Source organism: Bombyx mori, chromosome 26 (genome assembly GCF_030269925.1).
Source record: "Bombyx mori chromosome 26, ASM3026992v2".
Classification (NCBI taxonomy): Eukaryota; Metazoa; Arthropoda; class Insecta; order Lepidoptera; family Bombycidae; genus Bombyx; species Bombyx mori.
In genome coordinates this window covers 11,129,473-11,149,245 of record NC_085132.1, presented here as the reverse complement: position 1 = coordinate 11,149,245, position 19,773 = coordinate 11,129,473, and the positions used below count along the sequence as shown (strand labels likewise).

Here is a 19,773-nt window from a genome sequence, read left to right as displayed (position 1 = left end):
ATGATATAAGGATTAACTTAGGCTTTTTTTAGATTAGCTTCGCACCGCGGTACGACAACAACCGCGGGTAACATCGCGGGACTCAGCTATCAATAATAAAATTTAATGTTACCGAAGTGAAGCGAGGGCGGGTCGCTAGTTTGTCATATAAGGGTAAAATAAATATCTCAAAAAAACCGAAGCAGATGACTGCACGGTGGGAGCTTGCTTCCGGGCGTCACTCCTGGCAGGATTCAAGCCATCATATTATATTTATGTATTTATGTCGATGTAGGTGTGCTAGCACGCTACGAGCAGCCTTCTCTCAATTCCTCCCAGCATCATCGTCACCCCTGTCTTTTATAGCAGGGAGTTTCAGAGCGGGCAGTGAGGTTTGCCCCAAGGCCCGTTCGGTGCCCCCGTAAGGGGATACGACGACCCTTCTTCTTGATACAGAATTTATCAAGAAGAAGAAGGGTCGACCCTTCGAATTCTATCTCCTGACATGAATTCGAAGGGTCGTATTGTACTGACGGCATCAATCGCAACGCATAGCATCGCTGCAAAAATGGACAGAGTTGTGGTACCTACTCGTGGATACCATGGCATGCCTTTTAGACATACACGTAGGGCAGTCAGTCAAAACGTGGTACAATAGAACAATTTACAGAAATATTAAAATGGTCTATGTTATGTAGACATTCTGTACTACTGATAAATACACGGATATTTATACCATAGATATAACTTGATATAGTTATATACGATCGATGAAGTGAGTATTCCTTTGGTATTGCTGACGTATATGAGCAACAGTGACCAACATGTGCCCTGTATTAATACGCTTTTATTAGCTTCAGACGTATGTATCTAACGGAATCTTTGAACATGATTTTGACCCCCTTCAAAACGTCGGATTAACTCGAAATTTGGTATACTTATTAAGGACCGATGACAACTCAATATCAAAAATATATATGGAAAAAATAATAAAATTGAAAAAATTGAAATTCAATTAAAAAATGAAAAATAAATAATAGTTTAACAAAAATAACAAAATACGCTTTTATAGACACGCCAACTAAAAAATAGAAAATAAAATTTAATAAATTTTAATCAAAAACAGTGTTAGACAAAGTGATTTTACTGTAAAAAAGCGTGGGGTGCTTTTCAGGATATTATCAAAGTAACCTTTCTACTCATATCTGTTCATAAAATATTTATAACTACTGATACCATGTGCCTCACGCTTTTTTTTACAATAAAATTACTTTTCTTACACTATTTTTAATTAAAATTTATTAAAATTTATTTTCTATTTTTTAGTTGCATTTTCTATAGTTATGTTAGTTTTTTTAAACTATTATTTATTTTAGTCTAACTTCGAGTAATAAAACTGATGGGCTACTTGATAGCCCTAGAATATAAATTCCGTGCTCAGATGTGAATTATACATTTATTAATTCGTCAATAGTGTCATCATTGTAATGTAATATTTCTTAATTAATCGGAATCTAATTAATTTATTTGAAAATAACTTATTCTGTCATGTATTAAAATAAGAATTTAGCATGTGAGCTCTGCCAACCACTTCATAGCATGTGGGCCATAAGCTTGACTGCGCATCTCTGGCAATAAAAATTACGTGCATGTTTTTAAAGGTGATTTTAATTAAAATTACTACGTAAAAAAACTAGTTAGATCGTGAATTTGAACCATTATTATTCATAGTTACACGAATTAATTGCATTTAGAGTAAAAGTGTGTAGAAACAAACGCTTTCTCTGTCATTATCGTCATTAAGTTTACTTATTGTGCTCAGTGGTGTCTTGCGTACTTCTGGCTTGAGGGGTCGCAGGTTTGGGATCAGGGCACGTGCCACTAAACGCTAATCGAAATGAGGAAACGCGAATGCTTTGAAGGCCACTGAGTTTCTGGACTGATTTTCTCAGTGGGTTACGATACTGGTCCGCTGGTAGATTCAAAGTCTTCCAGCTTGAAGTCCGTAAGCTCGCCTAAATGTCCGGTGAAGTTAACAAATCCCCTTAAGGTTATAGCTTAAAATGATTTGACCATCACGTGAATGCATTTTAGGGAGAAAAAACGAACTGAATCTAGTATTTTAAAAATTCTCGCTTGATCTATGAAAATCTCGTCAGAATCGGTTAACCAATTTTGATTAAGGTCCCGACTTCCGACTAGAGTCACTGCGTTCAGCCACAGTGCGTTTCCAGAGATTATTTTTGCCACGTACCATCCGGATTTTGGAATGAGCGCCCCTCCACGGTGTTTCCCGAGCGCTATAACATGTCCTTCTTCAAGCGAGGCTTGTGGAGAGTATTCAACGGTTAGAAGCGGCTTGGCTCTGTCCCTGGAATTGCTGAAGTCCACGGGCGACGGTAACCGCTCACTATCACGTGGGCCGTATGCTCATCTGCCTACTTGTCGAAGGTTTTCATTTATTTCAGACATGAGTTAGAAGTTTCTACTGTATAACAACAGCTTGAACATTCGAATTACTGTTTTGGGTTTGAATTAGGCAGTGCAAGGGTGTTTACCTTGAACGTGTTTAATTCATTTGTGCAGTAGTTATCGGCTCTGACTCTTGTGCCGAGGGTCGTGGGTTCGATATCCAACATCAGGCATACATTCTTGTGATGTATAGGTTTGTTTACTCTTTGCTATTTGCTCGTGTTTATCTTTATACCTATATATATATATATATATAATTCTACTGTAAGTGTGTATGTCACTGAAATCCTCCTAAACGGCTGGACCGTTTTGAATGAATTTTTTTTTATGCGTTTGGTTGGCGCCCTGGATGGTTCAAATTCACAAATCAGCCCGGCAAATGCGCTGCAGCCGGTATCTAGTTTATTTATCTACTGCAACTAATCGGCTTGACCGATTTGAATGAATTTTTGTGTATGCATTCACAGGAAAACTTTTATCGTGTCCGATAATTATCTATATATTTGAATGTATATAAGCGTATATGACGTCTCTGGTTCCCATAATACGTGGAATTCTAATTTGGAGAAGTTTACGTAATATCTCAAAGTAGTCGGCAGTGCTTAGGTAGTGTCCAGAATATTTTCATGAAAACTGACAGTGCTCAAATTAGTTATTAAAGATTTTTTTCTCAAATTCACGGCCACGTATTTGTTATTACACAGCAGCTCATTCACTAAGCCACTAAAATGACGTGAAACATTACATTTAATGATGTAGGTTATCACTATTCTCCACGGGTCATGTGCCTAATGTTCGCAGTATTTATGTGAACTTTCACCAGCTCGGTGCTCATCGCGCTGATCTCTGGAGGACACGGCTCGGAGAATGTAGCTTGAAAACTTACGAGCTTATTGATATTAAATCGCTTTACAAAGGTGCAAGCTGATTTCCGCTTAAGCACCATTGAAGTTTTGAAGTGACAACGTCTTATAATTCGATGGAGCCGGCTGCACGCATGAAAAAACATGACTCATGCGGCGTTACCTCGCTCTGAGGCGTTCCATTTAAGGCTTGAAGTGCAAGTGAGAGCGCGCAACAAGCGACAAAGAGGCACAATCGGCCTCTATACAATAATACATTTACATGTTTTCGTCAAGTATGAAGTTCAGTGAAAAGTGAATGTGGTGTCAATTGTCCATACAAAATATCTATCAAACAAATAAAATTAAAATTTTCTTTTGAAAAATGAAACCATTCCGTCAGTATTTTCTTATGACGTTGTCACGTTCAACTGCCGTCAGTAAACCGACTTTAGAGACAACCGATTTTTTTTATATATCGGCAGCTTGAGACGAGCTCGGTGTGAAATGATTACCGGTTTCCATGGATATCACAGGTTGATTGAATGTGGTAGCGCGTCGTAAGGCCCGCACGAGTAGGTACTACAGCCTATATCTAACGCGAATGCGAAACCTTTAAGCAGTAAAGCTTTTTGTCAATGTCATGAGTCATGTTTTTTCGTGCGTGCAGCCGGCTCCATCGAATTATAAGACGTTGCCACGTCAAAACATTATATCTTGGATGGATTGTATTGGCAATACATCATAACAATATGTGTGTAAGATCAATATTAACATTACTTTAAAGATCAAACATTGCGTTCTGCTTCGAACTCGATACATTTCCGATCCTACGGTCCGAATGGTAAACATTGACGTCGTCCTACACACGTCATTTCGGATCCTTCCGATTCACGTTCCAGATAATCGTCGAACCTGTGGCTTGGGAAGAAGGGCTCGGAGAGTAAATAAACTCACAGAGACAGCCCGCTAAGTTTCTCGCCGGATCTCCTCAGTGTGTCGCGATCCGGTGGTAGATTCTGCGAAGCACTGCTCTATCTAGGGTTAGTTAGCAACGTCACAGGTTTGAGCCCTGTGAGCTCACTTACTCGCTAGGTTACGTTGGTATAACCTCTCAAGGCTATCAGCATAGGTAGGAAAAAAAAAGAACCCGATAACTCGATATCACCAAAACTCTTCTCAAAAGACTAACCGCCTTCAATAAAACGAAAATGCAAATTGAACTTGTGCTGAGCATGAAAACTTTTACTTGTAAATTACGAAATTATACGAGACACGAATCTTTATGTATTTAATTAGCATAACACATTACTGGTACTATGTACCCCTGCCGGAGAGTTGGGATCGAGAATGAAAACATTATGGTATTGTTACGCGCTGGGGCGCGGGATAAATAAAAATTCTACGGAAGTACAAATTAAAACTGTATTAGCACTTAGAACACTCACAGAACACTTCTTAATTCACTTCTTCCGCTTCGCTTCAGGTGATCCGTTCATTGTTTCGCTTCGAGTAGTTCCGATTACTAACTGACTGCGTACCATCTCTGTAACGCTTATACAGTAGATACAATATCCCTAGAACTATCGAGAACATTCCTCACAAGTCAAGTATTTTCAATGCGTGTTTCCGCTATCCGACAATAGATGGCGTTGTACTTCTCGAGCGTTCTAGATGTTACTAGATCCTTTGATATTGGTTTCGGCTATTTGGAGATAGATGGCGTTACTCTTACCGGCTTAACAGTACTTAAGAATATTTTGACTTATTCAGTGGTGCCCCTAACGGTTGCGCCGAGAGTCGTTGGATCGATTCCCGCATCAGCCAAACATTCGTGTGATGAACAGCTTTGTTTGCTCATTGTCTGGGTGTTTTTTGTCTATACACATATTATGTACATATAAATGTACACGTAAACGAATACAAGTATGTATATCAGTTTCTTGTACCCAAAACGCATCCTAATTTGGGACCGGATGGCCATGGGTGGTTTTTTCCCGATTCATAATTATTATTACGAGTATATTTAATACGCCGTATTTTACTGGTGGTAGGACCGCTTGTGAGTCCGCGCGGGTAGGTACCACCACCCTGCCTATTTCTGCCGTGAAGCAGTAATGCGTTTCGGTTTGAAGGGTGGGGCAGCAGTTATAACTATACTGAGACCTTAGAATTTATATTTCAAGGTGGGTGGCGCATTTACGTTGTAGATGTCTATGGGCTCTAGTAACCACTTAACAACCGGGTGGCTGTGAGCTCGTCGACACACCTAAGCAATAAATTAAAAAAAAATGGCGTTAGTCACATGGAAATTTGATCGGTTTGATTAAGCAATGAATATTTCCCGAGTATCCCATGTCACCTGCTCGCGTACATCTGGAGCATGGAGGCGATATAAGCCATTGTAAACTTGAACTTCGCATTATTATGTGAACGGTAACTCTGAATGGAGCATTTTCATTTTCTAGACGTGGTATCCGGCGGTCATGATTCATCATCACGGATTTATTTTTTATTGCTTAGATAGGTAGACGAGCTCACGGTCCACCTGGTCTTAGGTGGTTAGTGGAGCCCATAGACATCTACAACGCAAATGCCACCACCCACCTTGAGATAAGAGTTCTAAGGTCTCAGCATAGTTACAACGGCTGCCCCACCCTTCAAACCGAAACGCATTACTGCGTCATGGTAGAAACAAGCAGGGCGGTGGTACATACCCGTGCGAACCCTCAAGAGGTCCTGTTTAATATTGAATCTAATTAAAAATTCACTGGGAATATTGTTTGATTGAGAATGCACTGGTTCTGGACACTTAGTTTATTGTAATAAGTTCACAATTATAATAATACAAATAGAGCACCACAAAACACGTCTAGCTTGTTCAATGACCAGGAACGAAGAAGACCGAGACAGAGAATGAAATAGAATATATTATCAATTCATTAGAATAACTAGCTAACTAGCAGCCTGAAGGGTGGGTGACAGAAACAATAAAACTTCGACATCAAGGTGAACATCGACATTCACGTTGTGTTGATATCTGTGGACTCCGATAACCACTGAACACCAAGTGAGCTGTGTGCTCGTAAATTCAACCTTGGAATTAAGCTATTTGGGTAAGTTTTCTATTGATGATTCTACTTAGTGAACGTAATCCAAAGTTTTTACTTGCAAAATTTTTGAAATCTGTTGTAAAATCTCATTTGAATTTAGTATTGGTTGAGGAAAGCCAATGCATTATATTTTTACATACATAAGCTTTTGGACAAGTAAATAGTTCCCAAATTTTTCAACAGATGGCAGTGTTACATTTTTTTTTGCTTCTTGATTTTCGTGTAACTTATTAATATGCGTATTCCGTGTAATAGATATTAGTTATAATGATGTCAATTTGTAAAATTCAAGGGAATTTATAAAATATAGATCCAGTTATTTGCTAATTTACTTTGAAGTATTTTACATCATTATAATACAATTTAGCGTCTGTGAAAAAATATAATACAAATGTGGAAAAATGGAACAAAGCCACTGGACGTAGCTTCTTGGGTTTTCCCAAAAAAGCTCACTTGAAAAGTCTCAGTAAATAACCAACATTTTACGGAGACTTTCTTTCATCTCATCTCATCTAGTTTCATTTAATAAAATAATTGAAAAATATTATTGAGAACTTTTTTCTATCAATTGCCTTGCACTGCACACGTCAAATTAGACTGTCTACTTTCCCTAGTGTATTATTATGGATTATGTCAAAGCTTATAATCATTTTACATAATAATGGACACTACAAATTCTCTAGATTATACTTATACTTATGAATAGGAACAGCTTCTAACATCCTCTACAAAACAAAACAAATTATTGCTTCACGGTAGAAACGTGCATGGGAATAGTAGAACATGCACTAACCCAGAACTTAGTATTCAATTAGTTGAGAACATTGTTACTATTGGCAGCGGAGTGGAGCGTGGAGTACTCTCTCAGACAAATACTCTAGACCCTCGTCTTAGATTACTAGACTATTATCTGTAGAGTTATCGAACTAGGATATAACCTAGATGTCTGAATGCGCAAAGATTACTGCCTAACTGTATCCATCTCAGGACGGTCAGCGAGAACGCTCGCACCGGCCGCAACAAACTGACGATCACGATACTAAAAAACCTAGTTCCGTTCCACACAAGCAAACCAATAAGGCACACATCAGTTAATATCCTCATGTGCACACGGCTGAATGCACCAGCTACTGCACGCTCTAAAAGATTCATAGATAAGTGCAGTTTCCCGGTGAATATAGATAAATGGTGGTGCTCGTATATTTTCTTCGCATATCGTTTGTCGTTGGCGACTGGATTGGACATTAGTAGTCGGACTGAAGCGGTTACAACGTCGCAATGCTGTGCCGCGGGTTCGTCCTCTGCCTCGCCGTAGCAGCCGTCACCGCTGACACCCTCACCAGCTTCAAGATCCTAGATAAAATAAGTGGACAGTGCGGGAAATACCCTTCAAAGGATATCCTCACTTGTTTTAAGTTCCAAGCTGCTAAGTTCGTAGATCGAGCGGCCAGATTGGAGTCTCTACCGATTGCTGATGGCGTCACCTTAGTACGGAGACCGGAAGCGGAAAGAGCGTTTCCCTCTTCATCGCCGGAAGGAGATTTAAATTCTTTATCATCTGACCAAGTGGACAAGTATTTACAGGATGCGACCTCGAAGTTGATGCAGACGCATCGGGTGGTCATTGCCCCTCAGACCTTTGGGGAAGACGTTGGTAGATCTATCAATGAAGCTAGAGGCAAGCTGAAGAAGATGATGGGGCCAATTATCGCTGGTCTTGCGATCAAGGGAGGCTTCGTAGCGATTGCTTTTCAAGCAATAGCTCTTATTGCTGGAAAGGCGCTGCTCATAGGAAAAATTGCTCTGCTGCTGTCAGCCATTATCGGCTTGAAGAAGCTAGTCGCCGGAGGAGACACCCACGAGAAGACGACGTATGAGATCGTTAAGCATCCGCAGGTATCTCAAAGTCATACGTACTCTTCTTCCCATTACGGCGGTGATTTCGACAGCACCGGTCCAGGAGGACACTATAGGAGGAGCGTGGAAGATGAGGCAGCAGCCCAAGATAGAGCGTATAGGGCCTATGCCACGAAGCAGTAGTGGTCAAAGCACTGATATTCGATCATAGCTCAGGACTACAGAATCGGCTCGACTGATAACAGTAAGCGATCACCAAATACATATTTTGGCATTACTCGACAATTACTTAAGTATTTTTCGATTTATTTATAGACGTTATTAGTTTAAAATTATAAAATTTCTGAAGTTTATTATTTATAAAATCTTTTGGTTATTTTGTAAATAAGATGTTTATGAAAATAGGGTTGCGTTTGATTATTTATTCGTGTGCACCGTAAATAACATTATTTATAACTCTGTGTTTATTTATATAATATATTTAGGCTAGTCGACGGGTTCTGTGTGCGATTTCTTAAATATACAGTCCGTATGTTCGATTTAATGTATGAATAGAATATAAGTTTAGTTTAAGTAATGTAGATGTTTTTTTTCCGATGCTGTCCTCGTTTTTGAATACTTTTGAAGTACCTTTTGTTTAAGATTTATTTTTAGTGCGTAATTAATTATGATTTATAAGTACATACTATTTAGACTCATGTAACCTAAATATTATTTAAGTAAGCGATAACGATGATGATGTTGTAATAGATGATGACATAAAATTGATCAAGTTTATCTAAAAAAAAAAAAAACTCCAAAATATTGATTAAATTCGTAATGACTGAATTTTGTATTATTCAGCTTATATACCTATTGTAGCGAGCACACGGCACGTCTGATGCTAAGCGGTTAAAAATTGGAATAAAGTTTTTAATCGATTTTTTTCAATGGACAAAATCTTCAAAATCAAATTTCATTCAAATACATCGCAGAGCTGCTTAATAAATAGACCGATATTCTGATAAGTGTGATACCGCTTTTATCGTTAGCTTCAAAACAATATTGGTCCATTTGCATCAGGTTGCCAAGGTAATAGAACTATTTTTTGTTTTATCTACCTATGCTGATAGCCTAGAGAGGCTATTTCAGCTTCACCCTAACATGTAGGTGAGCTCACGGGACTCAATCCGGAAGTGTTGCTAACACTGGCCCTAGCAAGAGCAGTGCTTCGCAGAATATACCACCGGATCGGAAACGCGACCCACTGTGAAGATCCGGCGAGAAACTCAGTGGACTGTGTCTGTGGCTTAATTCGCTCGTCGAGTCCTTCGTCGCAAGCGACGGGTTCGACGAGGACGGTGACCGGTGCTTGTGGTGCCTAAAAGCACCGTTAATGGATCGGGAGGATCCGTAATGATGTGTTTTGGGCATACAGTTCGACAAGTGGGCGCCGTACTAAATGAACATTCGCCAGCGCGACCAATGCGTTAAGATGTGCCTTGTGTGGCGTAGCAGACACAGATACGAAGGGATTCCGAACCGCTTTGTCACTTGCGATGAAAAAATTTATTCTTTTTATCATATAATAATCGTGAACGGTTATCATGTTGGTTAGACCCTGGGTCAATACTTAGGCAATGTCTCGAATGAAAACATACCTCTAAAAAGTCACGGTCACTGTTTGGTGGTCTAGTGCCGGTATAATAATTCACAGCCTCTTATTACCAAATGGTGCCGGTATTAATGCGAATGCGTACTTTGAGGATTGAGGAACTTGACACAATAATGGAGAATTCGCGAATTTCGGAGTCATCTGAAGAAGCCCACCCTTCTTCAGATGACTCCGAAATTCGCAGCCTTTGTAAAACAGAGGCCTTAGGACTCATGTCTCAAGGTAGGTGGCGGAATTTACGTTGTAGATGTCTATGAGCTTCGGTAACCACTTAACACCAGGTGGGCCGTCTCAGTATAGTTACAACGGCCGACCCACCCTTCAAACTGAAACGCATTACTGTTAATAAATAAGCAGGGCGGTGATACCTACCCGTGCGGACTCACAAGAGGTCCTACCATCAGTAATAAAACCAGTCTTTAAGCGTTGTAAATTAACTAATGAAAATTATTTTCCATTTAAAAAGGAGGACGCTGCTTGCTTTTCCATTCATAAAAACGATCACTTTCAACATCATCAATTATTTACCACGGCAAAATCACATCCATGACAGCATTACTGCAATGCAAAATCTTCTTTATCGTGACTAACAGAAGGCTCGATTTTTTTTCCATTAAAACAACTTATGGTCTTATGGAACTGCGTACTGAACTGTTAGGTGAATCTATTTAACCTAAATACTATATTTATCTAGACCAGACACAGATGCAGATGTTAACTGTTGTTATATTTTTTAATCATTACATAGTATAACAATGCCGGCAACGGCGGATCCAGGGGGGGGGTCATGGGGGTCATGACCCCCCCTGAGCTAGTTCCAGGACTTGAACTAACTTGGACTAATTGAAAAACATATTGATTTACTTATTATCTATTGTTATCAAAATTAAATTATAAGTTCTTAACTTGCCCACGACTATGTGACCCCCTCCTGGCGCCAAAGCTGGATCCGCCCTTGAATGCCGGGAATGGATTCAAAGAGCACGTATTTGTGTTTTGCGGAGAAATTATATACATAATATAATGTGTACTGATTTCCATACGTTGCAGTTAATAATATTCTAGCACGATTTTTTTAGTTTCACCTATATGTATCTATGTAACGAAATCTTTCTATGTAATTTTTGCTGGTTACAACCTTCATCCTGCTTTTTTTTTATTACTTAGATGGGTGGACGATCTTCGACGAACTTCGTTCCTATCCGGTGTCTCACGACACCACACATCTTTTTTAATTCAACATCGATATTGTCCATACAAGATAGTCACGCACGCAAATGAAACCCGAACACCGAGCACTGTGTCCGTGCGCTCTCACCAGCATTCTGTAGGAGAAAAACATTATGCGCCTACCACAAAGAAGAAATTGGAAACAATTTTGAAATATCTAGAGTACTGAATCAATGTTTGTCCAATAAGGTGTTTTTCATTACATCATAACTGGCTTAACCCATAGACATAGCTCACTGAGTTTCTCGCCGGATTTTCTCAGTGGGTCGCGTTTCCGATCCGGTGGTAGATTCTGCGCAGCACTGCTCTTACTAGGGCCAGTGTTAATAACACTCCCGGCTAGAGCCCCGTGAGCTCACCTACTAGTTAAGCTTACGCTGAAATAGCCTCTCAAGGTTATCAGCTTAGGTAGGAAAAAATGGCTTTAACGATAGGCGGTGGCTTGGCTCTGCCCCTGACGTTGCTGAAGTCCATTGGGGGATGTTAATATCAGGTGAATTGAATGCTCGTCTGCCTACAAGGGTAATAAAGAAAAAGAAAAAAGTATTATCACGATTACTTCGGTTTAAAAAATGAATTTTAGAAGCTATTAATTTTTATTTAATAATGTTACATCGTTACTTAATTTTACAAAAGCATGTGCTTAGCTTATTCAATGAATATTGTCTTGAATTTATCAGCAAAGAAGTGATTCATTTCGGGTCAATGTCTAGGAAACCATTTTTTACACATTGACACGTGTTTTAGCGTAAAATAAAAACTTTAATTAGATGTCCGCTCCGTAGATTCCTCTTCATCGAAGACTGAAGATTTCAAAATATTCTGGTATTGGACCACAATATCATCTTGCATTGTGTGATTAATACGCAGTTAGTTGACAATTAGACCGTGTGACCACGACCGATGCAGGATCCACGCAGCGCGCGGAAACAAGGGGGAAATCGTTAATTAGTGTAGTGGAAGAAAGTTTCATTACCGATGAAATATATAGGAGGTAGTTCCGTGTGTGCTCAGATCTGATGACGACAACGGTTATTTTTTATTGCTTAGATGGGTGGAAGAGCTCACAGCCCACCTGGTGTTAAGTGGTTACTGGAGCCCATAGACATTTACGACGTAAATGCGCCAACCATCTTGAGATATAAGTTCTAAGGTCTCAGTATAGTTACAACGGCTGCCCCACCCTTCAAACCGAAGCGCATTACTGCTTCACGGCAGAAATAGGCAGGGTGGTGGTACCTACCCGTGCGGACTCACAAAAGGTCCTGCCATCAGTACTCGTTTTTTTTTAATTGCAAATTAATTTAAAACCAAAGTAAATGTCATGACCCAATGGACATAGCTACTGCAATACTGGAGGCATCTGTAGCGCTTGACGAGCGACAATTGACAAGTTTACCACTGCTATAGTTTGAAAAAGGAGATTCATAGAGGAGTTATTAAACTACAATTAATTTGTCGGATTAAAGAAAAAAAAATATTATTTCTATCTTTTTATTGAGGAACATCAAAGCAATGCGTAAAAATTTTTTTTGTAATTGTTGACTAGATGATAAAAACCAAACAAATGCTAACAAAATAATCAACACACGGAATTTGGTTTAGCTATCGTGTTCCAATTAAAATACACAATGCTTTCTTTAAAGTCAAGTGAAAAATTTGTGTAACAGCGCCACCTCTTATCGATTTTCCAAAACAATTACAAGACTAACTCTTAATACGAACTGTCTCTAATATACATCATAATATACTTTTTTTATCTCTCTTCGATCGGTCCCTCACTGCTGAGGATCGTGACTCCGTCCGATTTCGTCAACCAGCTGTCTCCATCGATCCCGCCCTGCAGCCCGGTGGAGTGCGTCGCTGACAGGTATCCCCCGGTCCTCCGCTATTTGGTCCGACCATCGTTTGGGACCTTAGGCTTTTTTCCCTCTATTTTACCGGTCACCACAAGGCGTTCCAAATTGCTGGTATCACTGCGTGCAACATGACCAAAATACCGCAATATTCTTTGTAGGCAGGTTGTGGATAGATTTATTTTATAGATATAGATTTATTTTTATTTTATAATTAAAATTAATTATTAAGGACCAAAGATGTAAATATTGATTAGCCAGCGTTAATAGGAGTCCAGACAAAGTTTCTAGCGTTCCTGTCGTCTCTAGATGACTCCACTTCTTTTTTCGTAACAAATAGTCTCTCTAGTCTATCTCTTAGTTCATCGGGAGTTATGGGTGATGCTGTAGTGGTTTCTGCCGATTTCTCCCTATAATAATACTCGTGATGTGGTCTGGTGTAATAGCCTGGAAAATTAAAAGTGGTATTCGTGAGCATTCGCGTCCGTTCATATTACAATGCGTACTATTAGCCAAGCCATGGCCTTTGAATGACACTCATGAGCCTTCTGGCAGCCCATCTGGAGTAAAGCAAAATAAACCCATAGACATAACAAATAAAATATAAATACAATGAAATGCCACTGAATTCTCTAAGACAGTAAATGATATAAATATTTCATTAATAAAAAAAAAATGGCACTAATAAGGAGCATTACGGGAACATTATCAAATGCTTCGAAATAAAAACTGGAGATAATGTAAAGGGTTACGAAAGAAGACGCGTATATTATAGTAGGATGGTTCGATATGGGATTACCAAGCGAGAGGGGCCTTACCAGATTTGACAACAACCTATCCCGCCTATATTCCAGAATGTGTAGGCAGAAGACTAGTAGCTTAATTCTATCCCAAAATAACAGATGTCGCTAGGGATTTTAATCGGTATCTGCACCAAACTAAACATGTCTTTAAAAGCAATGCCATAAGCTATACCACGTTTTGGAAATAATACTTACAGCATTCAATTAATTGTTATCGTAATTAAAATAAAATTCATCTCTCGATTTTTTTTTTTTTTTTTTTATGATTGAAAGTTTACTGGTGGCCCGAAGGCCTTTCCAGTTTCACCAGGACAGGTGGGCGAGCAAAGGGTCAGCCAAGAGGGGCGGGATTTGCTAACAACTGCCCGAGCGCCTCCGAAGGAGACCTAACAACTCAAGAGCAATTGTTTCGCGAATGAATCTACTACCGGATCGGAATCGCGACCCGCTGAGAAGATCCGGCGAGAAACTCAGCGGGCTGATGCATGGGTTAGGTTGCACGTCGACCTCTTTGTCGAGTTCGACGAGTACGGTTACCGGGGTCCCTAAGCCTGCCCCTAGTATTAGAGCTGAAGGCATCTAATGCAAAGGTTATTGGATCTGATGGATCCGTAAGGACGTGTCTAGGGCGTCGACGGTGACTGGCTCCTGCATGATCAGGATTCGGGGAGTAGTCAGCGGCGGCAACGATAAGGCGATTATCATGACGCATAGCCTTATCGAAGTATCGTTCCGACGCTGACTTCATGTATTTCCGAATTGATTCGAGGCCCAGGTCGTCGTGTAGGTCAACGTTCCTCAGTCATCTCTCGATGCTTTCGTTATGTAACATCTACAAGAGGTCAATGCACCTGTTTTAAAAAAAATTAGAAATCGATAATATTATAACGAGCTATTCGACTAACTCGCTGGACTAGTGGTAAGTAAACATGGACCATGATATCCGATCTATGTGTATCTCATATGTATGATTTTGGCACAATATCCTAGGTTAGATCCGTTATAGTCCGTTCCCATGTAAACCATTTAAATTGATTAATTTAAAAAATCTCAGTTACATTTTAAACATTCTTTTTTTTAATTTTCCTAGTAAATTTTACATACGACGCGGGAAAAGAAATGACAACTTTTAAAAATGAAACAAGAAAGCAAACAGTGCTACTTAGCCGGAATATTAATCATTGTTTTAGTTTATTACACCATCCAACCGGCCACTGATGTGACCTATTGCGGTTGAAGTCAACTCTTGGACTTGGTGGTAAGGTATGCTGGGGTCTATTGACATTAAAATTGTGTCTGCAACTACTACCCTGAGACTTGAATCAATGTTTCAGTTATTGTACAATTATTCTTACATATTCTATTATTATCCAGCCATTGTACCCTACAGACGCGAAATAGCAGTTGGGGCAGAAATAGGCAGACTACTGGAGATCATGAGTGTCATCTGCAAAATCGACCTACGATCAGTGTTGCGTTGTGGTAAATGAGAGTGGACTGTATTTATTGGTGATATCTTTACTAGCCCTTATGTGACAAATTAAAGATATATGAATATATGAAATATGAAATCGATGTCTAACCCTTGGCGGCTGGAATTGAAAAGGAAAAAGTGTCATAGCGGACGTCGTACGTTGACACTTTTGACGTTCCGAATTCAAACAATCCGTAAATTAGTGTAAAAATGGAGGACAGGAGAATGTGGTCGCAACAGCTAGACGTGGCTAAGGTCTTTTTATTGTTTAGATGAGTGGACGAGCTCGCGGCCCACCTAATGTTAAGTGATAACCGGAGCTTATAGACATCAACAACGTAAATACAGTCTAAATCTCGGAGTGGCATGCTTGTTCTCCTTACCTTCTTTTTTATCATCAACATCATTCTCCTGCCCTTCTCTCCCAGTCACCTGGGGTCGGCGCAACATGTTTTCTCCTTCCATACTCCTCTATCATATACCATATCTTCGCTCGCTCCCCTCTTAAATATACCGTCTTTCACGCAATCCATCAATTTCTTCTTAGATCTACTTGTTCCTCTAAAACCTTCTTTTTTAATATCTTTATAAATATTACTCTACTCACCTCCAGAGCTGTGATGGTCGTGATGATAGACAGGATGGTCGTAAGACGTGTAAGAAGATGAAACTGGACTGAACGCTCCCAATGATTGTCCGAAGCCCGACCCACTGAATACCGTGACAGCCAGTAGTGCCAACTTAGCTATTAGGAAGGCTTTTTTGCTGGCAAGCAATACAAGACCCAATAACAGAGGGAGTAAAGTTGATAATTGAAATTTGAATCCCAACAGGAATGGTACCAGTAAATTTCTCGCCAAAAGTCGACCTAAAAAGAAAAAGTATTTTAAAAAGGGAGCTTTATTAGATAATAGGGTTACATCGACACTTAAAAGATCGGTACAATTAAAACTGTTCTTTTATCCATATACGTTTTTCACTAGTAGTAGAGAATCTTGTGAGTCCGCAGTGTATTTCTGCTGTGAAGCAGTAATGGGTTTCAGTTTGAAGGGTGGGGTAGCCGCTATACGGTAAATATTGAGGCTTAGAGCTCATATCTCAATCTGGGCGGCGGCATTATCGCTATTAATGTATATGTGCTCCGGTGACCACTTAGTACCAAGCGGTCCGTGAGCTCGTCCACCCATCTTAGCAATATAAAATAAAAAAATAGTACTAGTATCTAACATATCAGTTATTGACTGACAAATACAGTCTGTGGTCAAATTGAGAATAGATCAATATTGTTTGTCTTTAATATTTTATTATTTTTCTATAGCGTAGCCTTGGTGAAATCTGTGATAATAGAAGTATAATCTTTGACAATAGGACCTTAATAATATTCAAATTTATAATTTAAATTAATTATGGTCGGCGACCACTAGTTTATTCACGTGACAAAGACGCGTTAGCGATGTCAAGGCCCTGCCCGTGTTCCTATGTGGTACACAGTAAGATAACATGGTGCACACTGTAACCTTATAGGAAGGACAATACCTTCATTCTGAATGTTTCTGCTGTGAAGCAGTAATTTAACCAACGTTTGAGGGTGTGCTGTTAAAATAATACTCAAATGTTTTCTCTTTGCCTATTTATAAACAGATAATTAACTTAAAAATCATCAGTTATTCATAACTAGCTGACACGGCAGACTTCGTAGTGCCTCAATCGATTAATAAAAGACACATCAAGGGGATATATCTAAGGAAAAACAAAATTGTTTGTATTTTATATAATTCCGAGCATTTTCATATTTTTTCACCTTTTAAACTTTCTCTGGACTTCCACGAATAATTCAAGACCAAAATTAGCCAAATCGGTCCAGCCGTTCTCGAGTTTTAGCGAGACTAACGAACAGCAATTCATTTTTAATACTTAACCCATCTGACAAAATCATCTCAGATCTTATTGATGAAAAGTAATGAAAAATAAAAACGAACACAAAGGTATCGAATTGGTTTTAATTTCAATAAAACTTGTCTAAAATCTCCGTTCATTATCGACGATATTACGTGGACGGAATAAAAGGAAAAAAAAACTTAGACCACATGATCACAGATGGCGCCCTAGATCAAGTTCAATGGCACATCGAGACCTTGGATTTTGTAAACAAACATAGTTCCAAAGTCATATCATAGATGGCGCTAAACTAAACTTTTATCTGTCTAGGCATTATGTACCGATACTAAATTGAAAAAACAGGTTCGCGGTCATTGTATTGAAGACACGACTGTCTCATTTAAGAGTTTATTCGCAAAAACTCATCTTCATCAATCATCATACATACAAAGTCATCTTTAATTCACACATTGTCAAAACATTTACCTGTGGACAATTCCCCTTGGGCTTGATGCTGATACGCTCGATCCTTGACCCTCGGATCCATAACAAACTCCAATACACCATTAGCCAATGTTGGTCCAATCCTCATCACCAGTCCAGGGTACATGGCACTCAAGTCCCAGTGGAGAGATCTTTTGGAGATGAGATTACTGGCATCCTCCATTATTGACCTGAACATTAAGCTTCTAATTAAAAGGCCTAACATTATTGACAGATCACAGAGACAGATCGTCAGATGAAATCTAATCAGGGGCAATTTAAAAAAAAAATTGTATAAAAAAACTAACAAAATATGCTTTTATAGAAAATCCAACTAAATTATGATTTTATTGTAAATAAAGCGTGGGGTGCATAGTATTAGTAGCTATAAATATTTTATGAACAGATATGAGTAGAAGGGTTATTTTGATAATATCTTGAAAAGCACCCCACACTTTTTTACAATAAAACATTTTTTTCTTACACTATTCTTAATTCAAACTTATAAAAAAATATTTTCTGTTTTTTAGTTGGATTTTCTATAAAAGCGTATTTTCTTAGTTTTTTTAAACTATTATTTATTTTTAATTTTTTAGTTGAATTTCTATTTTTTCAATATTTTTTTTCAATTTTGTTTTTAATATTGAATCGTCATCCGTCCTTAATAAGTATACCAAATTTCGAGTTAATCCGACGTTTTGAAGGGGGTCAAAATAATGTTCAAAGATTCCATTACAAACATACATACGTCTTAAGCTAATAAAAGCGTATTAATATGAAAAAAAAACCGCCGCCATAAGTTTCACTCACAATAAGAACTTTAAAATATTTTTTAAAATGTTAATGACATAAACTTTTCGAATTAGGGTTTTTTCTCTACCTGTTCGCTGGTAGCCTAAGAGGCTATTCCAGCTGCGCCCATACGGGTGGGTGAGCTCCCGGGCTCAACCTGAGTGAATTTGCTAACACTAGCCCTAGCAAGAGCAGTGCTTGGCAGAATCTACCACCGGATCGTAATCACGACCCACCGAGAAGGTCCAGCGAGAAACTCAGTAGGCTGTGTCTATGGGTTAGGGTATTAGGTCCGCGAGATGATCTTCAGGCATACATTCGCTCACTTGTTCCCTTTGAACGGGTTGGTTAGTATTCAGTCTTCCGTGTCCATAAAAACTAGGCATTTATATCGACAATTTTTTAATCTTATCGAAACCTTTTATTTCATCTCTTTGTAACTACACCAACCTAGGTAAGAACGCGCCTCTCAGCAGACTAGTTGGGGAATTAAATAATTTGCATAACAAGTATTCTCTGGACGTTTTTGCTGGCACTGTTGACAGTTTTAGACGAGAAGTCTACAGCCTTGCTCAATGAGTTTTTTCAATTGAGTTTTTTCAATTAAGTAATAGCGTATTTGGTAGTAAATGTGTATTAATGTAAGGTCTTCATGTAATGTTATATATTTTTCTTTGTTTTTTATATAATGAACCGCTTTTTTTATGCATGCAGTCGGTACCTGTAATTGTGTTAGCATTTAGTGTGAAATCAATGTATATGATACCTGTAATGTTCTGTGCTGATGTATAACATGTTGGTAACCAAATAAAAAAAAAAAAAAAAAAAAAAAAAAAAAAAAAAAAAAAAAAAAAAAAAAAAAAAAAAAACATTCTAGCATCGAAATGTAATACCGCTACAGAAAATATCCAACTAATAAGCGAAATTAATATTCTACTCTTAAAATGCACTAGGGACAAATTCAAATAAAAACAAAGGAACAAATTCATAAAGAAAGAGCTTAGATCCGCTGAGTCATAAATACCTGAAATCCATTGGATCTTTATCCAAAAAAGTTCCAATATCCCTCGGAGTTTTCTCATCTCTCACCAAAGCCACACCAGTCGCAAGACTAAAAGTATCCGAATCTTCATATTCGTTCAGTCTATTTATCAATTCTTTGCCAAAACAAACTCCGACTTCTGCACCTCGTCTATCATTCAAACACTCATTTAACTTCGAGCCCTGCACAACATTCTCATTGATCTCCTCTCCTTCTTGAAGAGATAATTGAATAGGGATAACACCAGCCACAAAACACAGCAACAACACTAATCTTAAAGACATATTCAAATATTCCA

General features: G+C 38.7%; 2 protein-coding genes across 2 annotated transcripts; one reads left to right on the top strand and one right to left on the bottom strand.

Moving 5' to 3' along the window:
* The first annotated feature begins 7,252 nt into the window (after positions 1-7,252).
* On the top strand, positions 7,253-9,091 carry LOC101741805 (uncharacterized). Its single transcript, XM_004926062.5, has one exon. It carries the CDS (start codon positions 7,685-7,687, stop codon positions 8,444-8,446), a length of 762 nt encoding a protein of 253 aa, XP_004926119.1. The 5' UTR covers positions 7,253-7,684; the 3' UTR covers positions 8,447-9,091.
* Positions 9,092-12,743: 3,652 nt separating this feature from the next.
* Positions 12,744-19,759, bottom strand: LOC101744363 (uncharacterized). The gene is made up of 4 exons (XM_004926079.4): positions 19,458-19,759; positions 17,645-17,832; positions 15,888-16,148; positions 12,744-13,450 (listed from the first exon to the last, which is right to left on the bottom strand). Exons 1-4 carry the CDS (start codon positions 19,757-19,759, stop codon positions 13,257-13,259), a joined length of 945 nt encoding a protein of 314 aa, XP_004926136.1. The 3' UTR covers positions 12,744-13,256.
* Positions 19,760-19,773: the final 14 nt, after the last annotated feature.